Source organism: Protopterus annectens, chromosome 11.part0 (assembly GCF_019279795.1).
Source record: "Protopterus annectens isolate FY-2018-M chromosome 11.part0, PAN1.0, whole genome shotgun sequence".
NCBI lineage: Eukaryota > Metazoa > Chordata > Ceratodontiformes > Protopteridae > Protopterus > Protopterus annectens.
The window spans coordinates 1,451,740,495-1,451,761,008 of NC_056745.1; the positions used below are offsets into that span (position 1 = coordinate 1,451,740,495).

Sequence of the window (20,514 nt, forward strand, 5' to 3'; positions counted from 1 at the left end):
ATAGACTTAAAAAATCTTGACATATTTTAAATTTGTCAACCAGCAAGTTAATTACTAGCAGGTAACGGATTAAGAGTGCATGTGTGACACTCCTCTGGTGATAGTTGAATGTTTGTTCTTAGCCCTTTAGTGTTGGCTTCCCTACACCTTATCGAGTGCAAACTGTTATGTTCATCTCAGGGATGTTGCAGCTGCCAACACTGTTTTCTTTAGGAAATAACTATGGAATGTTTTTAATTGTGTGACCAACGTAGTCCATTTGTTTTCACATATTTCCATTTTTGCTGCCCTGCTGCAGCCCAGGAGGTGGTATAAGCATATATTAATTCAATACTAAAAGTGGAGCGACACAACATACAACCAGAAAAAAATATAAAATCAAGTAGTATCACAGCAGCTGAATCAGATGGAACACCACAGACTTAAAAACATAATATTTTATTTTTTTTTTATTTTATTTTATATTACATTTGTTGACCGGGCTAGTCTAACTGGATACATATCCATTTTCAGTAGAGGCCCGGGGAGATAAGCTCCAACATTAAGGTAATGTATCAGGACTACAAATAAAAATAAAAGTAAATTGTAAATAATACATTATTACAAAGAATTAATGCAAGCTCCAATATAAGGTAATATAACAGGATTGCAAATAAAAGTAAAATTGGGAACAGTAAAATATTACAAAGAATAAATGCAGTTCATAGCTAAAGGGTGTCTATTAATGAACCAAGGTAGCTTCAATAGCAAACAGATAGAAAAAATACAACAATAATGGTACAAGGAAAAAATAAGATTAAAGAAGGATTGGGTTAGCAAAGAAGTAGCAAACAACATTAGAGAAAGAGAGGTTAGCAAAGAAGTAACAAACAAGATTAGAGAAGGAAAATTTAGGGTGTCAAGTCAGTAATAAAAATATTAAAAAATAATTGAGCGCTTTCTTCCAAAAAGAAACTGGACTTCATCAGAATCTAAAAGGCACTTAAAGGGAGGATCTATATATATATATATATATATATATATATATATATATATATATATATATATATATAAATCTAATTAAAAAAACACTTAATTAAACAACATCATCCAAAATTTAAAGGGACCCTACACTAAAAACAGTACAAAGAAAATAAAATATACTCATACAACACTATTTGCTTTTATAAGTATATATTAGTTTGGACAGCGTGAGAGGGGTTTGTTTTCCTCCTGTGGTACAGAGACTAGAAGACTTGTCTCCTGCAAAAAAAGTAATTACTAATTCTGAATAATGACTTGGTTCTTTGGCAAACTGTAATTGTGGAAGTTTTGCTATCTGGTTTATTAATGGCAGACATTAGACTGGTGGACTTAATGACCACCAGAAAGTGTGATGAGGACTGCTAACAAAAACAAATAACAACATTCTTGAAACCTTGACAATGGCTCTGTCAAGCAAGTCTTTTTTTTCACTTTGATGTTTGTCACACAACCTATCATCTAAATAATAAAACAAGTTTTGCTTTACAAATTAGAAGGTTTTGATTGTAAAATCAGTACTATTTTAAAAATACTCTTGTTAAAATTATAATATTTTTAGGGGAGTTGGTACATAAATGGACAACATAATGTGATTTGACACTTATTTTCACTATGGTTAGCAAAGGTTTTAATGTTATGTCTTGCATATTAAATAATATTATAGTTATTAAAAATGTTGCACTCCTTTTACCATTTCATAGGATATTGGTTTACTCCCATGTGGAATATAACCTCACCTTTGTTTCTATTTTGAAAACAAAAATTCTCCTTCTGTGAATGGTGTTGAGAGTGTATAAATACTATCCATTTCAGTGGTTTCAAATAAAGATTATGCTGTGGACCCTATTCATTGTGTCAGTATACATTTCACACTTTGCCATCAACTAGACTACTAGACTTATAGATGATGCTTATATTAGTTTGTTATCACATATATTTTGTTAAATGGAATATCAGATTTCACAGGACCTGTTTTCATTGGGAGCACAGGAAGAAAATCTTCTAGATTTAGATGATAACATTTTATATCACTTCAAAAATGTAAAAATTTCAAACAAATGGAATAAACATTTAGCTACTTGTTCATACAAGTTATTAAATCATATGGAAAAACAGCATCTTCACATCTGCTATTACTATAAATATAATTAAATGTAATAGAAACTTAAGTTGGAAAAGGATTGATTCGTGTCACTTGATTTCCACTACAATACATTATGTGTGTTTCTGACTAAGAACAACTTCTAAAAATGAACGTAATTATGTTATTAAAGGTAACATTGCTTTTTAGAAAAATTAAATGATTTTAGTGGTAGCATTCGCTACTAATTTCAGATTTTTTTTCAGATGATCACAGCAGAGTGAAACTTTCACAGCTTGCAGACAAAGATGGGAAAATAACTGATTATATCAATGCGAACTATGTTGATGTGAGTATAGAATTGTATATTTTTCTTAATTATTTAAATGTATTTAAGAACATGATGCACAGTGCTGTATAAATGCTTGGCTATCATATGAATAGCTTTTAAACATCACAGTGTTTACATTCAAAAATGTTTACATTGCCTGGTACATGCAATACAGCATTTCCCTCAACTGCTGCAATCTCCCGCAGTGAACCTAATGCATGTCAAGACACTTCCTGCACTGAAATGTGTCAGACTATGCTTTTATGATTATTCCAGAATTAATAAAATTTGTGTTTTAGCAATTTAAAATGAAAAATGTAAGCAATATTACTAAGGTAATAGCCTTAGTAAAGAAGTAATGTAACGTACAGCATATTTCTTCTAAACTTTTATGCTGTTTACCAGATTTGGGTTCCTCTAAGGCTGCAACTCCAATGCCTGTCAGCCTGGGATGACATGCTCGACAAGCCACGATGCTTCGCTAGGGACGGCCTGCATCTGTCACCCTTGGGCTTTTGGATATTGGCAAAGGCTCTTGCTACCCCCATAGTGCCTTTTTTAGGCAAGGCTCAAAAGACAAACCCACCTCCATAGGTATCACAAGGGATAAGAAACTAAGAGTAATGCTACTCAACGCCAGAAGTCTAAACCTCAAGATGCATGCACTCAAAACTCTCCTTAGCATGGAGAAAATCGATATCTGTGCAGTAACAGAAATCTGGTTCAAGGCTCCCGAGAGCACCCCAGCACTACCAGGTTATACCTCATACCATGCTTTTCAGCCCCAAAACTTGGACCGACCCACAAAAGGAGGGGGAGTATCAATATTCGTCAAAGATACCCACACCTCCAGGTTGTTGGCACAGCACGAAGCATCAGAGACTATCCATGTGCAACTAACAGTGGGTAAAACTGCCTTCCAGTTTATAGCCTGCTACAGACCACCCTCCCTAATCCAGGAACCCCACTCAGCCTTCATGAGAACACTGGAAAATATGAAGGTCTCTCCAAACACCATTATATTGGGTGACTTCAACTACCCAAACATAGACTGGGAGCATTCCTCTAGCTCCAACACCCTAGCCCAAAGGTTCCTAGAATTTATAAACTCAAATGCTATGGAACAACTTGTTACCACTCCCACAAGAGGAGAAAACATACTGGACCTGATCATCACCAACATGGGGACTCTATGCTCCAGACCAGAAGTGTATCCCTCACTGGTAAGATCAGACCATAAACTAATCTCACTGGATGTTCACATCCCGACACCACCCTGCCCAGAAAACCACAGTGAAAAACTTCTCTAAAGCAAATTTCACACTCCTCAAAACTGAGGTGGAACCCTTCAAAGCCCCCGGGCCTGTGGAAAATATGGCCCAGACCGCAGAATCCTTTATAAACGCATTCTATGAACACCTTCAGGAATGCATGGATCATGCGATCCCAAATAAAACCAAGACCCAATCCTCCAAAGTCAGACGTCCTGTCTGGTGGACCCCAGCCATAAACAAGCTATACAATAGAAGGAGGAAGCTACTAAATGATAGAGCAAAATTCCAAAAAGGGAAGGCATCTCTGATCAGTATTAGAAAAAAACTACAGGCACTCATAAAATTGTCTAAGGCCAGCTTCGAGAGAAAAATTGCACAGGACACTAAGGATAATCACAAGGCTTTCTTTAGTTATGTTAGGAACCTGGGTGGTAATTCCCAGATATGCTCAGAATTAGTCCAAAATGACAAAAAATACACCGAACCCACAGACATTGCCAACATCCTAGCTGACAGGTTCAGCGCAAACTTCTCCCCCCCCTCCCCACCAAAAGGGCAAATATCTATTCCAACAGAGTGCTGCCCCCCTGACATCTTGGATGCTCAGGTAAGAGCCACCCTCTCCAAAGCAAAGAACACAGCATCAATGGGACCAGATGGTGTCCCTGGCTGCGTCCTACATGAACTCCAAGAAGAGCTAAACCCAAACATAAAACTACTGTTCAATCTCAGCCTTACTACAGGATATGTACCCAAAGAGTGGCGTACAGCAACTGTGGTCCCTCTCCACAAAGGTGGTGCCTCAACGGATCCTGGAAACTATCACCCCATAGGCCTGACTAGCTTGGTCTGCAAAGCTATGGAAAGGATAATCATGGACCTCATAAATAAAGATATTGGGGACCTACAGACACTGGATCCTACCCAGTTCGGCTTTGTTAAGGGCAGAGCCTGCCTCTTAAACCTGGTTGATTTCTTTGAAACAGTCACCAAGGCCATTGATGAGGGGAAGGTGGTCCACACAGCCTACCTGGACCTCGCAAAAGCCTTCGATACAATACCCCACTCGAGCATTATAGATAAGCTCACCAGCTTAAATATAAACCCCTATGTCACTAGATGGGTTGAAAACTGGCTCACATGGTTAGAATTGCTGGAGCCATGTCAGACTCCAAACCAGTTACAAGTGGCGTCCCACAAGGCTCAGTCCTGGGACCTCTCTTGTTCAGTATATATTTCTCGGAGGTACAGGCCAACATGGAAGGACTGTGGCTGACCAAGTTCGCAGATGACTGCAAACTGGGCACCATAATCGACTCTCCAGCTGACACAAACATCCTCCAAAAGGGCCTCATAGAAACAGACAACTGGTGCCAGAGCCATGGCCTCAAGCTAAACTCCAAAAAGTGCATAGTCATCCCCTTTGGCAAAAACAAAGTGCCCGCAAATTACCACATAGGTGGTAATCCATTAAGTACAGAAGAAGTAATTAGGGACCTGGGGACCCAAGTTGATAGCAATCTCTCATTTGACAACCACATGGCCAAAGTGGTTAGAAAAACATTTTATATAGCCCACCTAATCATGAAGGGATTCACATCTAGATCAGGGGAGGTCATCATGCCTCTTTACTCATCCCTCATCAGGCCCATAATTGAGTACAATGTCCCTTTTGGGATGTACCTTACCAGACACCTGCAGCAACTGGAAAGACCCCAAAAGTACCTCACCAAGAGGAACAAAGGGCTCAAACAGATGCCATATGCTGCCCGGTTAAAGAAACTCCAGCTCTGCTCAGTGGCATACCGTCTGTTCAGAGGCGATCTGTGCCTGACGTATTAAGCCATGTCCAACCCGGAATTAATGGACATGCTGCACCTCAGAAAATCCAAATCCTATCGAGCTACAAGCTCGAGAGACTTGAACCTCAGCACTGAAATAAATAGGACATGCTGGAGGGACAGATTCATAACCCAGAGGCTCCCTTCACTCTGGAATAAAATCCCAGTCCAGGTTAGGCAGAGTCCCTCATTGACTCTCTTCAAGAGGAATCTTGATGAGTGGATGGGAGATCGTAGGTTTACCCCGGGTATGACTTTTGTGTCACTGTTAGACAGAGGCACAGTATACTAACCTCAAAAAAAGGGCATAGCAAACTTAATTTAAAATGGGTGGCGAAAGCCAAACACATTCTGGCTAGGCTTATAAATGCCCTAGGGCAGATAGCCTAGTATGAACCTATGAACCTATGAACCTATAAGAAGCTATTTATAAAACTGAGAACTTATTTACTGGATTTGACAACAGATCCGATAATTCCAGCATCAAAGAGGTGCCTAATTTTGCTAACTTATAGCTAATATTGAGACTTGAACTGCCTAGCAGCATTGTTGAAATTTATAACTGTTTTTGTGATTTTTTTGTTGTGAGAGAAGCTGAATTTTTGGAGCTGTGAGCCATTATTTTTTGGAAGTGAGCTTGCATTATGACTGTCTATTGACCACAGTATGCATATGCATTGTTTTAAATTCTGATGTGTTGTTTGACGTTGCCCTTCATTTTGAAGATTTGCTTGTTGTTGTTTTACTTTGCCTGGCTGAAACTTATTCATTGGAATTTACTACAGCTTTGATCTCTCCAACACCAGGGAAGTGCTTAATTCAGCAAACTTATAGCTAGTATTGAGTTTTGTATTGACTGATAGTGTTTTTAAAGTTTAGATTTGTTTTAACCATCTTTCTATTGTGAGAGACATGGACTTTGCAGTGGTCTGAGTTATTATTTCCTGGAAGTGAACTTGCATTGTGAGTTTCTGTTGGCTGTTGTATTCCTGTGCATTGTTTTAAATGTTGCTTGATGTTGCACAATGTGTATGATCACAGTTGGTGTTGTATAGTTGTGTGACATTATACATTGAGCATGATCACATTTGGTGCTGTATAGTTGTGTGACATTGTACATTGAGTATGATCGCAGTTGTTGGTGTTGTATAGTTGTGTGACATTGTACACTGAGCATGATCACAGTTGGTGTTGTATAATTGTGTGACATTGTACAATGAGCATGATCACAGTTGTTGGTGTTGTATAGTGTGACATTTTACATTGAGCATGATCACAGTTGGTGTTGTATAGTTGTGTGACATTGTACACTGAGCACAATCACAGTTGTTGGTGTTGTATAGTGTGACATTGCACATTGAGCATGAACACAGTTGTTGGTGCTGTATAGTTGTGTGACATTGTACACTGAGCATGATCATAGTTGTTGGTGTTTTATAGTTGTGTGACATTGTACATTGAGCATGATCACAGTTGGTGTTGTATAGTTGTGTGACATTGTACATTGAGCATGATCACATTTGGTGCTGTATAGTTGTGTGGCATTGTACACTGAGCATGATCTCAGTTGTTGGTGTTGTATAGTTGTGTGACATTGTACATTGAGCATGATCACAGTTGGTGTTGTATAGTTGTGTGACATTGTACATTGAGCATGATCACATATGGTGCTGTATAGTTGTGTGACATTGTACACTGAGCATGATCATAGTTGTTGGTGTTGTATAGTGTGACATTGTACATTGAGCATAATCATAGTTGTTGGTGCTGTATAGTTGTGTGACACTGTAACATTGAGCATGAGCACAGTTGTTGGTGTTGTATAGTTGTGTGACATTGAACATTGAGCATGATCACAGCTGTTGGTGTTGCATAGTTGTATGACATTGTACATTTAGCATGATCACAGTTGTTGGTGTTGTATAGTTGTGTGACATTGTACATTGAGCATGATCACAGTTGGTGTTGTATAGTTGTATGACATTGTACATTGAGCAGGATTACAATTGTTGGTGTTGTATAGTTGTGTGACATTGTACACTGAGCATGATCACAGTTGTTGGTGTTGTATAGTTGTGTGACATTGTACATTGAGCATGATCACAGTTGTTGGTGTTGTATAGTTGTATGACATTGTGCATTGAGCATGATTACAGTTGTTGGTGTTGTATAGTTGTGTGACGCACATTGAGCATGATCACAGTTGTTGGTGTCTTATAGTTGTATGACATTGTACAGTGAGCATGATCACAGTTGTTGGTGTTGTATAGTTGTGTGACATTGTACATTGAGCATGATCACAGTTGTTGGTGTTGTAATGTTGTGTGACACTGTACACTGAGCATGATCACAGTTGCTGATACTGCATAGTACCAGCCAGTGCACTTTTTAATTTCCCCATCTAACTGACTGAACAAATTATTTTTACTGTTGCCTAGTGTGCTCACTTAAATTTTCATTCTTATAATTTTGCTTTTGGTTGTCCGTGTTTATGAGGGGCGTTCTTAGTGTCCTGCAGCTGTAGTCTTAGCAAATGTGTGCTTAAAGAGCTCTGAAGTTCTTATTATTGCTATATCTGTTATGTTTCTCTCTCAAACTTACTGCTGTCAATTTATTCATGATTGTCACTGAAACTCCAGCTGGTTGACACACCCACAAGGAGCTCAAACATCCTGGATCTGGTCCTCAACAACATGGGGGACCACTGCACCATCCTCAGTGAATAGCCATCCCTGGTGAGGTCTGACCACAAGTCAGTCTCGCTAGAAGTAAATATAACACAAGACCCCCCCCCCCCCATCAACAACTAGACCAAAAAACTTCTCCAAGGCCAATTACAACCTCTTACCTGACAGCATAAATAGCTTCATAGCCCCTCCCTCACTGATGGAACAGACACCAATGCTTTGTATGAGCACTTATATAATTGTATTGACTCTTCCGTACCTGATAGAACCATAGCAAGATCTTCAAGGAAAAACAAACCTGCCTGGTGGATAACTGACAATAGGCTAAACAACAGGAGAAAAAAATTGCTGTCTAAGAGTAGGAAGGAATGGTCTCAAAACTGGAAACACTCCCTCCTCAACTTAAACAAGCAAATTAGTCTCCTAGTGAAGTCCTCCAAAGCTAACTATGAATCCATATTAACTTCCCTAACTAAGGATAATCACAATGCATTCTTTAATTACATCCATAACCTCAAAGGTAAGGCCTAGATTTGTGCTGAACTCATAGTTAATGGTACTACAGATACAGAACCTGTGGATATAGCAAACCTGCTGGCTGACAGGTTCAGTGAAAACTTCACTACCCTGTCCCCGCCACATATACCTCAGAGCATCCCTAACACTTTCCCCCACATAGAATCTCTGAGGAGCATGTCTTAAACACCCTGTCCAATGCAAAATACACAGCCTCTATGGAACCAGACAACATTCTGGGCTGTGTTCTACATGGGTAAAAACAGGAATTAGCATCAGTATTGGACATGCTTTTCAGTAACAGCCTAAGCACTGGCTTCATCCCAGCAGAATAGAAAACAGCTACCATCATTCCTTTGCACAAAGGGGGTGTATCCATGGACCCCAGAAACTACAGACCCATTATCCTGACCAGCCTTATCTGAAAGGCCATGAAATGAATTATCATGGACCTTATTAACAAAGATATAGGAAATCTCCAAATGCTCGACCCCATCTAATCTGGCTTTGTCAAGTGGATATCATGCCTGTTAAACTTAGTGGACTTCTTTGAGACAGTCACCAAAGCCCTAGACAAGGGCATATCTGTGCATATGGCCTACCTAGACTTAGCCATGGCCTTTGACACAATCCCAGGTATCACTGATAAACTCACCCAGCTGGGTATCAACTCCTATATTGTCAGGTGGGTTGCAAACTTGCTCACTGATAGAACTCATATTGTCAAAATAGGGTACTCCACCTCCTCCAGCAGACCCATAACCAATGTTTAGAATCTACTTCTCCGAAGTACAGGCTAAACCTAAAGGACTGTGGTTGACAAAGTTTGCTGATAACTGCAAACTGGGAGTAGTCCTAGAATCTCCAAATGATGTCAGCATCCTACAAGAGGGTCTTACACAAACAAATGACTGGTGTCAAAGTTATGGCCTTAAACATAATGCAAAAAAATGTATTATCATCCCTTTCGGTAAAAGTGATGTTCCTGCAAACTACTACATCAGTAGCAACACCCTAAGCACACAGTCAGTGGTGAGAGATCTGGGCATGCAGCTCGACAGTGGCCTTAACTTTGATCACAATGTCTCCACAGTAGTAAGAAGGGCATTGTATATTGCTTATCTCATAAGTCAGGGCATTATCTCCAAAAAAAAAGTGGTTATAACCCCCCTGTACTCTTCCCTCATCAGGCCAATAATAGAGTACAATGCTCCTTTTGGTATGTTCCTTTCCAAACACCTACAGCAATTAGAGAGACCACAGAGGTTCCTTGCAAAAAAATTCAGGGTCTTTGAGATCTGTCTTATGCAGACAAACTGAAATCATTGTCACTTTACTCTCTGTCATACAGACTGCTCAGAGGCGACCTGTGCCTTGCATATAGATCAATCTCTGACCCAGGTTTAATGGAAATGCTGCACATTCACAAGTCAAATGGCACAGGGGTCACTCACTCAAAGAACCTTAACCTGGTATGTGACATCAACAGAACATACAGGAGAGACAGATTTGTCTCAAAGAGGTTGCCCCACCTTTGGAACAAGCTTCCTGTTCATGTTAAACAAAGCCCCTCATTGGCCCTATTTAAGCATAATTTGGGCAAATGGATGGGTAACTGGAAATTCACCCCAGGTGCTCCACCTATGTCCCACTTGGACAGGGGCAATAGGTGCTGATTTTCATTTCTGCTTGAACCAGACACCCTTGGAAACATGGGTTGAACTTGGCTCAACTTGTAAGGGTCCTGGGGACTTTAGCCTAGTAACATCCTATGATCCTTTGTTGGTTGTTCTAACTTCTCCTCTTAAGTTCTTGTCCTGCCTTCTTAAACATTTCCTAAGTTTGTTATACGATCATTGCTATTGTCTTAGTTAAATGAGACATTAAACTGAGGCCCCATCTCCTTGAGTTGATGGTAACTTGGGAAGATATAAAAGATCCCATAACACCTATCAAAAAGAGTAGAGGAAGTTCCCAGATGCCCTGGATAAATTTCCACAAGTAGTATAAATGCCACCTGGGGTCTCCCCTGAAAAGAGTTTACTAGCCTAGTGAGACTAACCTGGTCAACAAAGTTAAAATAAATACAATACATGAATCTTTGCAGCTACTAACCTTTTGTACCTATTCACCAGTGACTAATCTGCAGCGTGCATAGTGTCACCAGTGACTAATCTGCAGCATGCATAGCTGAGCACTTCACCTTGTAAGATCTAGGCCTAAATGAATGACATGAATGAACAATGGACTTGTACCCATCTATTACCAAAATCGTACAACTCACTGTAGAAACTGCCAGATTCTTACACAGACCATAAACGTCTGCTTGACGTACATAAATCGATCTGTGAGGAATGTTAAGTATCTACACGGTATAGAGGCTACCCTTTCACCAAATAAGAGGGTGTGTGAGCACTAAACACAACCAGTCAAACCTCTGCTCAATCATACCAAAGTAGCATATGCTGAAGTCATTTCCAAGGCTTTCTACAACCAGGAAAAGAAAGCAGCAGAGATCTGCAGACATGACATCGCCACTCTCACACATACTGAAGAGTCACCAGGGTGCTCACTGTTATCTATCTACTATGACCAAAACCACAAGAACAAATAGAAATGTCCTAGTAATCAGAGAGAGAGAGAGAGAGAGAGAGAGAGAGACCTTGCTTGCTTAAGTTGATCAATATATTTCAGAAAGTCACTCAGGTTACAAACAGTGATCATCAAATCCATTTAACTTATCTGGATCTGGACAAACATTTGCACTATTTCCCATGCTGGTGTCATAAATAAGCAAAGTGCCTTAAATGCCAGTTTGTATGAGGTGAGGTGGATAAAAAACTGACTGAAAGGCAACTCGCATTGTTAGATTTGTAGGTGGCACCTTTCAGCATGAAATCATAAATGTAGGTAGTGATGTCTTCAGGGCACTGTACTGGGAACCCACCTTTTTGGCATCTACTCTTCCAACATCTAAACCTGAAATATCAACCTTTGGTTAACTAAGTTCACAGACTTGGTGTTTCTGTCAAATCCTCCTCTGATACAACCTCATTACAACAACAACTACCCCTTGTAAACAAGTAGTATTCAGAGTAAGGGGTAAAATTACATGTAAACAAGTATGGCAATGTCACATTTGAGATACATCTTTTTTTTTTCTCTCACAATACCGCATAGCTAATACTCATCTCCAAAATAACAAGGTAGTCAGGGATCTAGGAATCTGGGCAGAAATTCCGTCTCATTCAACCATCATGTAATTACACCAGTTTGGTATTTACTGTATCTAGCACAGCTGTTACATAAAGGCATATCATCCAGGATAACGAATGCTGTCATTCCTTTGCACACTGCCCTAATTACATCTGTCATGTATAATGCTTATTTCGAAATGTACCTAGTTAGACATATTAGGCAATTATTTTAGGTGATTTGATTCTTCTGCATTTTGTGAAATCATCTCCGAAATCTGAGTCTATAAGACAGGAAGTTACTATTACAATGTTATTAAGAATAAGACATAATTTGTTGTCCTCAGTACAGCTTATTAATTTCCCGTCAATAACTGCATGTCAGTAGTGTAGGACAAAGCTTCTATACATAAATATGTCAATCATGTTCTTAGCAGACCATAATTTGGTGTGTCAGTTTAACTTTTTTGCACCCTTGTTTGCAGGAATTGAGCTAGCCTTATCTGTATAAATAGTAAACATGAAAACATGGGTAGATTTATAAATATAGCTGTATTGCCCATTTCCATATATGAGTGCTTCTTTATTATGACAGTCTTGCAGCTTTAAGAGACCAAACATAAACAGTACTGGTAGACATTTCTTCTTTTTTCATCATTTAATATGATTTCACAAGAAGAAAACTAACCAGAGGGTATAAAGGAATAAACAGGCTGAGTATCTGGGAGACTTAAGATGATTAAGGGTCTCTGTCAGACAACAAGATACTGAGTGTCGCTTGTCCCTCTCTATCATAGATGACAAGCATGCAGGGTATTTCGTTTAGATGCTTTAATACATAGAAACACATAGGGATGGATAGCAGCATCATAAAATACAAATGAACTGGTTAACAGATCTTACATACATACATGCTTACATCTCAACAGCTTACTACAAAATGGCAGTCAGACTTGCACGTGCTTAATATTTATACACTTGTGCAAACCCTTGGAAAGCTTCTTAAGAGTACATACACACACACATTGATCTACATCCTCCCACTTAAAAAGATTGCCCTTAGTAAAAACAGCATTGGAGTTCGACATGCATTATTGTAGACATTATAAACAGACACAATGTCCATGTTCGAGTTGCTTTGTATCTGTTACAGGGTTTAGGGATGCAACCATATCTTGTAACATAACAGTCTGGACCAAATTTACCAACAAAGACAGTCTTCAGTGAACAACTCATATCAGGAACTTCTGGATTCATCACAGGAAAGGGAATGTCATCTGGAACTTCCTCTGGAATTGGAACACTGGACAACTCACTCTGAGACAAAGAGTTTTTCTCACAGTCTAGGTGCTGTGATATAGGCTCAGACACTGGTATTAAATGTTTCTGATTCTGCCTAAAGACTGAGCCTTGTGATTCTACAATGTTTGATCTGGGCTCTGGGCAAATACTCTTCACGACACCAATCCGATCATAACCTTTGGACGTCTGCATCCTTACCACTTCTTCTCCTAATGGATTGAGTGGTTTGCTGGTCTTATCATAGTAGGACTTCTGGGTTAAGGGCTTCTTCAACAGATTGATTTTCACTGATCTGTTGTTCTTGACACATGGAACCAACAGTTGACTACTGATTGGTAATGTGGCTCTGGTTTATCTCAACAGAAGTCTCTGAGCAGGTGAACCAAGATGTTTATCATGAGGAATATTTCTGAGACTCAAAAGATTCAGGAAAACATCACTCATTTAATGTTGACTTGTCTAGTAACTGTTTTGCACTTTGAATTACATATTCTGCCAAACTATTTGACTGGTGGCACTCAGGGCTACTTGTGACATGAGTAAAGTTCCATACTTCAGAAAATCTTTTGAACTGTTGGCTTTTAAACTGTGTGCCATTGTCAGAAATAACTTTGTGTGGACTACCATGTGCTGCAAAATGATGCTTCATCTTAATAATGACAGTAATGGATGCTAGATTAGGAAATAAGTCAATCTTGCACAAATTGGAGTAAGAGCCTACTAACACCAAATAATGTTTACCATTCCACTCGAAGATATTGGTGGCTACTGACGACCAAGGTAGTTCCAGAATCTGGTTTAGCTGAAGTGGTTCCTTCTGTTGATGTGGCTTAGTACTATTATGCATGGAACAAGATGAAAGTGCTCTCTCAATGACTTATGACATGTAAGGCCAAAATACTAGCCCTCTTGCCCTTCTTTTGGTAGAATCAGCTCCTTGGTGACCACAATGAAAGATAGTAATGTACTCTAGTTGCAAGGACTTTGGAACAATTACTTTCGGACTTTTCATAATGATATCTTTCTCAGACAAAATCTCTTCTCTGTATGGAAAATAAGGTTGCACTTCTTGAGGTAAAAGTAGATTGCTTTGATGGCCATCCTTGATTAATAAAGTTAGAAAAACTCCTGAATATGTCATCACGTCCGGAGCTGTAGGCTAATAAAATTGTTGAGACAAAAAAAGTGAAATAAACTTTAATCAATAAACTTTGAACAAATAAAAACAGCAAACAGGCCTAAGTACGATGAGCACTTTCGGCGGAACTCGCCTTCATCAGATCTAAATGCACAGGGGTTCCTATTGGTTAAAATAATAATAAACAACCAATCACTTTGTTGCTAATGAACACACCTTCAAAATTACAACAAATGGCAAATAGGTAGGAGTGAAATCAGGAAATAAAATCTTACAAAAAATGAGTATCCAATCAGAAGATTACATAAAAATTCATCGGCCAATCACTAAGGACTTGACTAATTCTGATGAACAAATTAGCTTACTAAGTATCATCATGTTTTGATTTTCACTAACCCTGTGCCAATGATTTCTTAATAACAAGTGATCTAAGACATGATGTTAGGCTTATGTTATGCTGCCCTTTAATAGATTTTTCTTGTTTTACTTCTTGTTTTATCCAGTTTTTCTTTCTTTGCCTTATGTGATGTAGCTATGCCAGTTTTACCAAGTCCTTATTGATTGGCTAATGAATTATTATGTAATCTCCTGATTGGATACTCATTTTTTGTAAGATTTTATTTCCTGATTTCACTCCTACTTATATGCCATTTGTTGTAATTTTGAAGGTGTGTTCATTAGTAACAAAGTGATTGATTGTTTATTATTATTTTAACCTACAGAAACCTCTGTACACTTAGATCTGATGAAGGCAAGTTCCAACAAAAGTGATCATCATACTTAGGCCTGTTTGTTGTTTTTATTTGTTCAAAGTTTATCAATTAAAGTTTATTTCTCTTTTTTTGTTTCAACAATTTTATTAGCCTACAGCTCCTGTCGTGGTGACATATTCCGGATTTTTCCTGAATCATCTTTAGCATGAGTTGGATTATTTTTATTGTGTTGATTGGTAAAGTGGTTGAGCCTTTTTAAAATGGATATGTGGCTGTGTGATCTCTCAGTTCATCCAGATGTGTAGAAGAAAAATTTCTCACTTCCATGACTCAAAATCAAGATTCCCATTCTCATGCTGTTCTGTAGTGTTTCTGGGGGATTCAGATAATTTATCAACAAGATAAAGATGTTTGCCTTTCTTGTAAACAAGATTGAAATTATACTTTTTCAATCTCAGCATCATGCATTGCAGTCGGGCTGGAGCTGAATGCATAGGTTTTCTCAAGATAGTGACTAAAGGTCGGTGTTCTATTTCGATCTGGATAGTTCTACCATAAACATAATCACTGAACTTCAAACATGCAAACACAATTGCCAAAAGTTCTTTCTCAATCTGGGCATACTGCCTTTTAGTTTGGGTAAGAGTTCTTGATGCATAGGCAACAGGTTGATCCTCTTGTAGAATGACTGCGCCAAGACCAAATTTCGAAGTATCACAGTAAAGTGTAACTGGTTTGTGAACATCATAGTATCTGAGAGATGGTAGACTAGCAATTCTCTGTTTCAGGACTTCAAATGCTCTTTTGTCTTGCTCTAACCATGACCAGGATACATCTTTACATGTTAACCCTCTGAGTGTTGCTGATGTTTGACTCAAGTCTGGAATGAACTTACCTAGGTAGTTAACTATGCCAAGAAAATTTTGCAGGGCTTGAACATTGTCTGGAGCTGGCATCTCGAGAATGGCTGTTTGCTTAGAAGGGTCTGGTCATAAGCTTGTACTTGTAAACAAATGACCAACATAAGTAACTTTTTGTAGCCTGAATTTGCATTTCTGTGGATTGATCTTAAGATTCACTTGATGTGCCCTTTCCAGAACATTTCTGAGGTTTCTGTCATGCTCAGCTTCATCACGACCTCCTACTAGTATGTTGTCCACTATAATAGCACAAGGATACCCAGAAAAACTTTGCTCCATTGCACGCTGAAAGACTTCACTTGCTGAATTTATCCCAAATGGCATTCTCAAAAATCTGTACCTGCCAAATGGAGTACTAAACATGTGAGCACTGATGATTTTTTTGTCAAGCTGAATTTGCCAAAATGAACTCTTTGCATCTAAAACAGAACAAATTGTGGCATTTGGCATCAAGGCTGCAACTTTTTTGACTGTGCACATTGGATTATGACGAGGTCTTTTTAGCACTTTGTTCAAATCTTGTGGGTCAATACATATTCTGATGTCATCTGAGCTTTTCTTTAGAGCTACCACCATGGAAGATACCCATTTAGTTAGAGTTTCAACTGAACAACTCACACCGTGTCTCACCATTTTATCTAACTCGGCTTTGACCCTGTCCTATATAGCTGCTGGAACTTTTTGTGCTGGCCTGATAACTGGACTGATCTCTGGGTCTAACTTCATGGAGTACACAACTGGAAGTTGGCCTAGTTTGTCTTCGAAAAGATCAGCATAGGTGGAAAAAATGTACTGGGTGAAATTACAGTACAGGTCTTTTAAGCTAACATGATGGACATCCTTATAAATGAAAGCAGTCCCATTTTCAAACTGTCTCTGAGCCCAAATAATGACTGGATATGCCTCTCTACCACATAAAATAACAAGTCATAGCGTCTTCCAGCAGAGTGACATGAAAGCACTACTGAGCCTTTGGTTTGAATTTCTTCACTTCCATAAGCAACAAGCTTCACACACCTTGCCAAGTCAAGCCTTTCACCATGACACACACTTGCAAATGTTTCTGCTGACATAACATTGCACTTGAGCTCTGTGGGTTTGCCATTTTTCCAGACAGTACAAAATACTTCATTCTTTGCCCTTAAATCTACTGCATTAACTGTTTCATGAAGCACTGACACACCATCAACATAAAATCATAGGGTTACAGCTCTCTAATTGATCAACTCATTGCTTAAAATGTTCCCTTTTAATAAAGGAATGTAGGCCTTTTGATTTATAAAACCTTTTGAAATTATTCCATTTATTGCATTTGTGGCATTGTTGACCAAAAGCTAAACATTTTTCCCTTTTAGATTCATGACGTCCACCACAGTTATGACAGATGGCAATGAAACTAGGTTGGGGCCCATGCTTTGAGTTTGCTGACTCACACTTATGCTTCACTGAAACTGTGTGAACTCTGGAATTTGTTAGAAAGCTCTGGGGTTTACCGATGAGTGCTGCAGGGGTAACAGTTGCTGCCATATGCTTGGGCCTGTTTCTTTTAAGCACATGCTACTATATTATCAACATGAGCTGTAGAAGTAACTGGAATAATGCATCTCTCATTTGTAAGCATATTCGTGTGCTTTTCTGTGAGCTTGTATGTCTGACAAATCTCAATGGCCTTATTCAAAGTTAAATCACTGTCATGAAGCAAAATCTTTCTCACAGCAGCATCTTTATTACCACACACAAGTCCGTCCTTTATCAACTCATCCCTTAAATCACTAAATAGCAGATATAAATATATATCAGTTATATATGCTGCAAAAGTTTCACCAGGCTTTTGATCCCTTGTTTAAAATAAGTGCCTTCCCATTGTTTCATTTGTCTGGGGGTTACACATTTCTCTAAATTTACAATTCAAGCACTCAGGGTCCTCCCTTGACTAAGCCGGTGCAACAATATGATGGTTTTCCTCCTCTCTGGTATAGATAGCAGGTACATACACAAAGGAACATTCCCTTTCTATGGTTTCTGACCCAGCCAAATTAAGTAGAATAAATGCCTTTGTACAGTCATCTTTATCAGAAAATGCAGCCTGTATGAAAATATACTTTTGCTCAAACACTCTCCAGTTCTCAGCAATATTGCTGTCAAACACAAGTGCACTGGGTTTTCAAAATCCATCTGCCATGCCCACAAAGTATGCACTAATACACTGAAAATATGGTCTTTGTAATTATGTAGGAACAGACTGTTCTGTGAGCTTGTAATAACATTCAAATGCACAATAAACTCTCCAAAATAGTTTACTTTGCGAACTATGCTTTGTATTACTGTACTTTGCGAAATATGCTCTGTAATGGCTGTATTCTGCAAAATAACTTTACTGTAACACTGCACAAACATGCAAACACTTTATACACTTCTGATAACACAGATATCTTTGTTTAATACAAAAAATACATGCTTTGCAAAAATGTGGTTGCCCCTTATTTTATTCTTTTTATGCAATTCGGACTTTATTTCTAATATTTTCCGTAGTAATTCAAATATTTTTATCAATATCATACATATCAGTTTATGCAAACATCATTTAGAGTGTTCTGTATGCCTCGTTTCATTTTTTATGAAAAAAAAAATAGTGCTGAGCAAGTTTTAATACCTGAAATGCGTTTCTGACCTGTTTTACGAAGTATGCACATTATAAGGATGGTTCACTCTTGTATATTCCACCAGTCCCAGGCAAGTGCCTTACGTTGTTTTAGCTATGTCGCCTATAACATCAAGTCCTTTAGACATGTCTCTCATCCCTCTGTAACATAGATGACAAGCAGGTGGGGTATTTCATTTAGATGCTTTAATACATAGAAATGCATCAGGATGGAAAGCAACATTATAAAATACAAACAAACTGATTAACAGACAGACCTTGCATACATACATGCTTACATCTCAACAGCTTACTACAAAATGGCAGTCTAGCTTTCATGTGTTCAGTATTTATACACTTGTGCAAGCCCTTGGATAGCTTCTTAAAGGTACATACACGCAGACTGATCTACATTGAGTAACTACATTTGCCCAAAAGCATTTCAGTGCTTGTTTTGCATACATGCTTTTATCATCACAAGATAAAAATGGAACACATAATCTGCACAGATACCTTTGTCTGGCATTTTTGAATTTACAAAACTATGGCACTCAGGGACCATTTGAATAGTTTTTGTAACTGTAGTACTAATAAAGTAACAAGAAATTCCCCCTGCAGCATATACAGATAAAATAATGATAACTGTAGAAGAAACCCAGAAATGGACTCAAAGACGTGTCCTATAACTAGTATCTATAAGGATGCCATCAGTCCATAGTGGAGTTACATTATCAGATCGATTATGCTCTTTGTTTGCCTTCACCCCAGTCCCTCTACTTCCTTCCTGAGCCACATAGTGGAAATTTCATCAAGCATGAATAATCTTAATAATGGAGAATGCTATAACGTTAGGCTATTGTTACACTTTTATTAGGTTGTGTTTACTACACATGCAATATTTCAAGGATGTGTTGATTTTATCCAGTAATCTTGTAGTATACTGTATACATTTTATTTTGTTTATTCTTCTGATAAGTTATTATGTTGTTATATGCTTCATAAGGTTGCACTCCTGTGGTGAGTCTGAAAATGGAATGGGAGGTCAGCGTTCCAGGCTTCATGAGGTTGCACTCCCCTAGTGAGTCTGAAAATGGTACATGAGGCCAGTGTTCCAGTCCAGTTGACCAATTCAACCAACTTAACTACCAACCAAATAAATAAATATTCAAAACTTTGGCTCATTTGATTCTTGCATGCACACATTTATTAATTCATACATTATCTGATAACTTGCATAATCCAGTCCAAGATGGTGGGTGAGCTAAATCTTTTGCTGGCATTCACTGGGTTCAAGGCACTGAAATTATTCCTGAATAGGACATCAACACATTTTAAGGTGCATACACATCTGTTCACATATTGTACATGTACCTTTGGCCAGTTCAAAGAAACATCAATTTATTTATTGCATATCTTTTAGATATAGGAGGAAACAGTAAAAACAGGAAAATTCCCATGTACATTCAAATGTAAATACATGGGAAATATGCCACAACCATGAAATGAACTAGCAAATCAAATAATATGAGGCAGCAATGTTAACTGCAGTACCACTATGCTGCCCTATTGAAATAGAATACCTACTTCGCCCTTATTTCTGCTATTTGTGCTAAATGATTAATTTCTGTTGGGGCCCTTTGCCTACAGAAATGTGTTATAGCAGGTGATTTCCTGTTCACATTGACTGCTAATACAATGGCGTCATGGTAATTGTGACACCCTCGCACTGGGACAGTAATCAAGGAGACTCAATCCTCACTACTAGCACCAATGAGGGACGTGCATATTGGGAGGATGATAGGTACACACAGTAAAGTACAATTTCTCTTAAGAGTACACAAAGATCACAATCA

At 38.4% G+C, this 20,514-nt stretch overlaps 1 protein-coding gene across 1 annotated transcript in view; it reads left to right on the plus strand.

Moving 5' to 3' along the window:
* The window catches only part of PTPRZ1 (protein tyrosine phosphatase receptor type Z1), a 1,642,174-nt gene that overhangs the window by 1,251,337 nt on the left and 370,323 nt on the right, over positions 1 to 20,514 (plus strand). Inside the window, exon 19 of the mRNA XM_044088744.1 lies at positions 2,371 to 2,453. Coding sequence (XP_043944679.1) covers positions 2,371 to 2,453 — 83 coding nt within the window. The remainder of the gene's footprint in view (positions 1 to 2,370; positions 2,454 to 20,514) is intronic.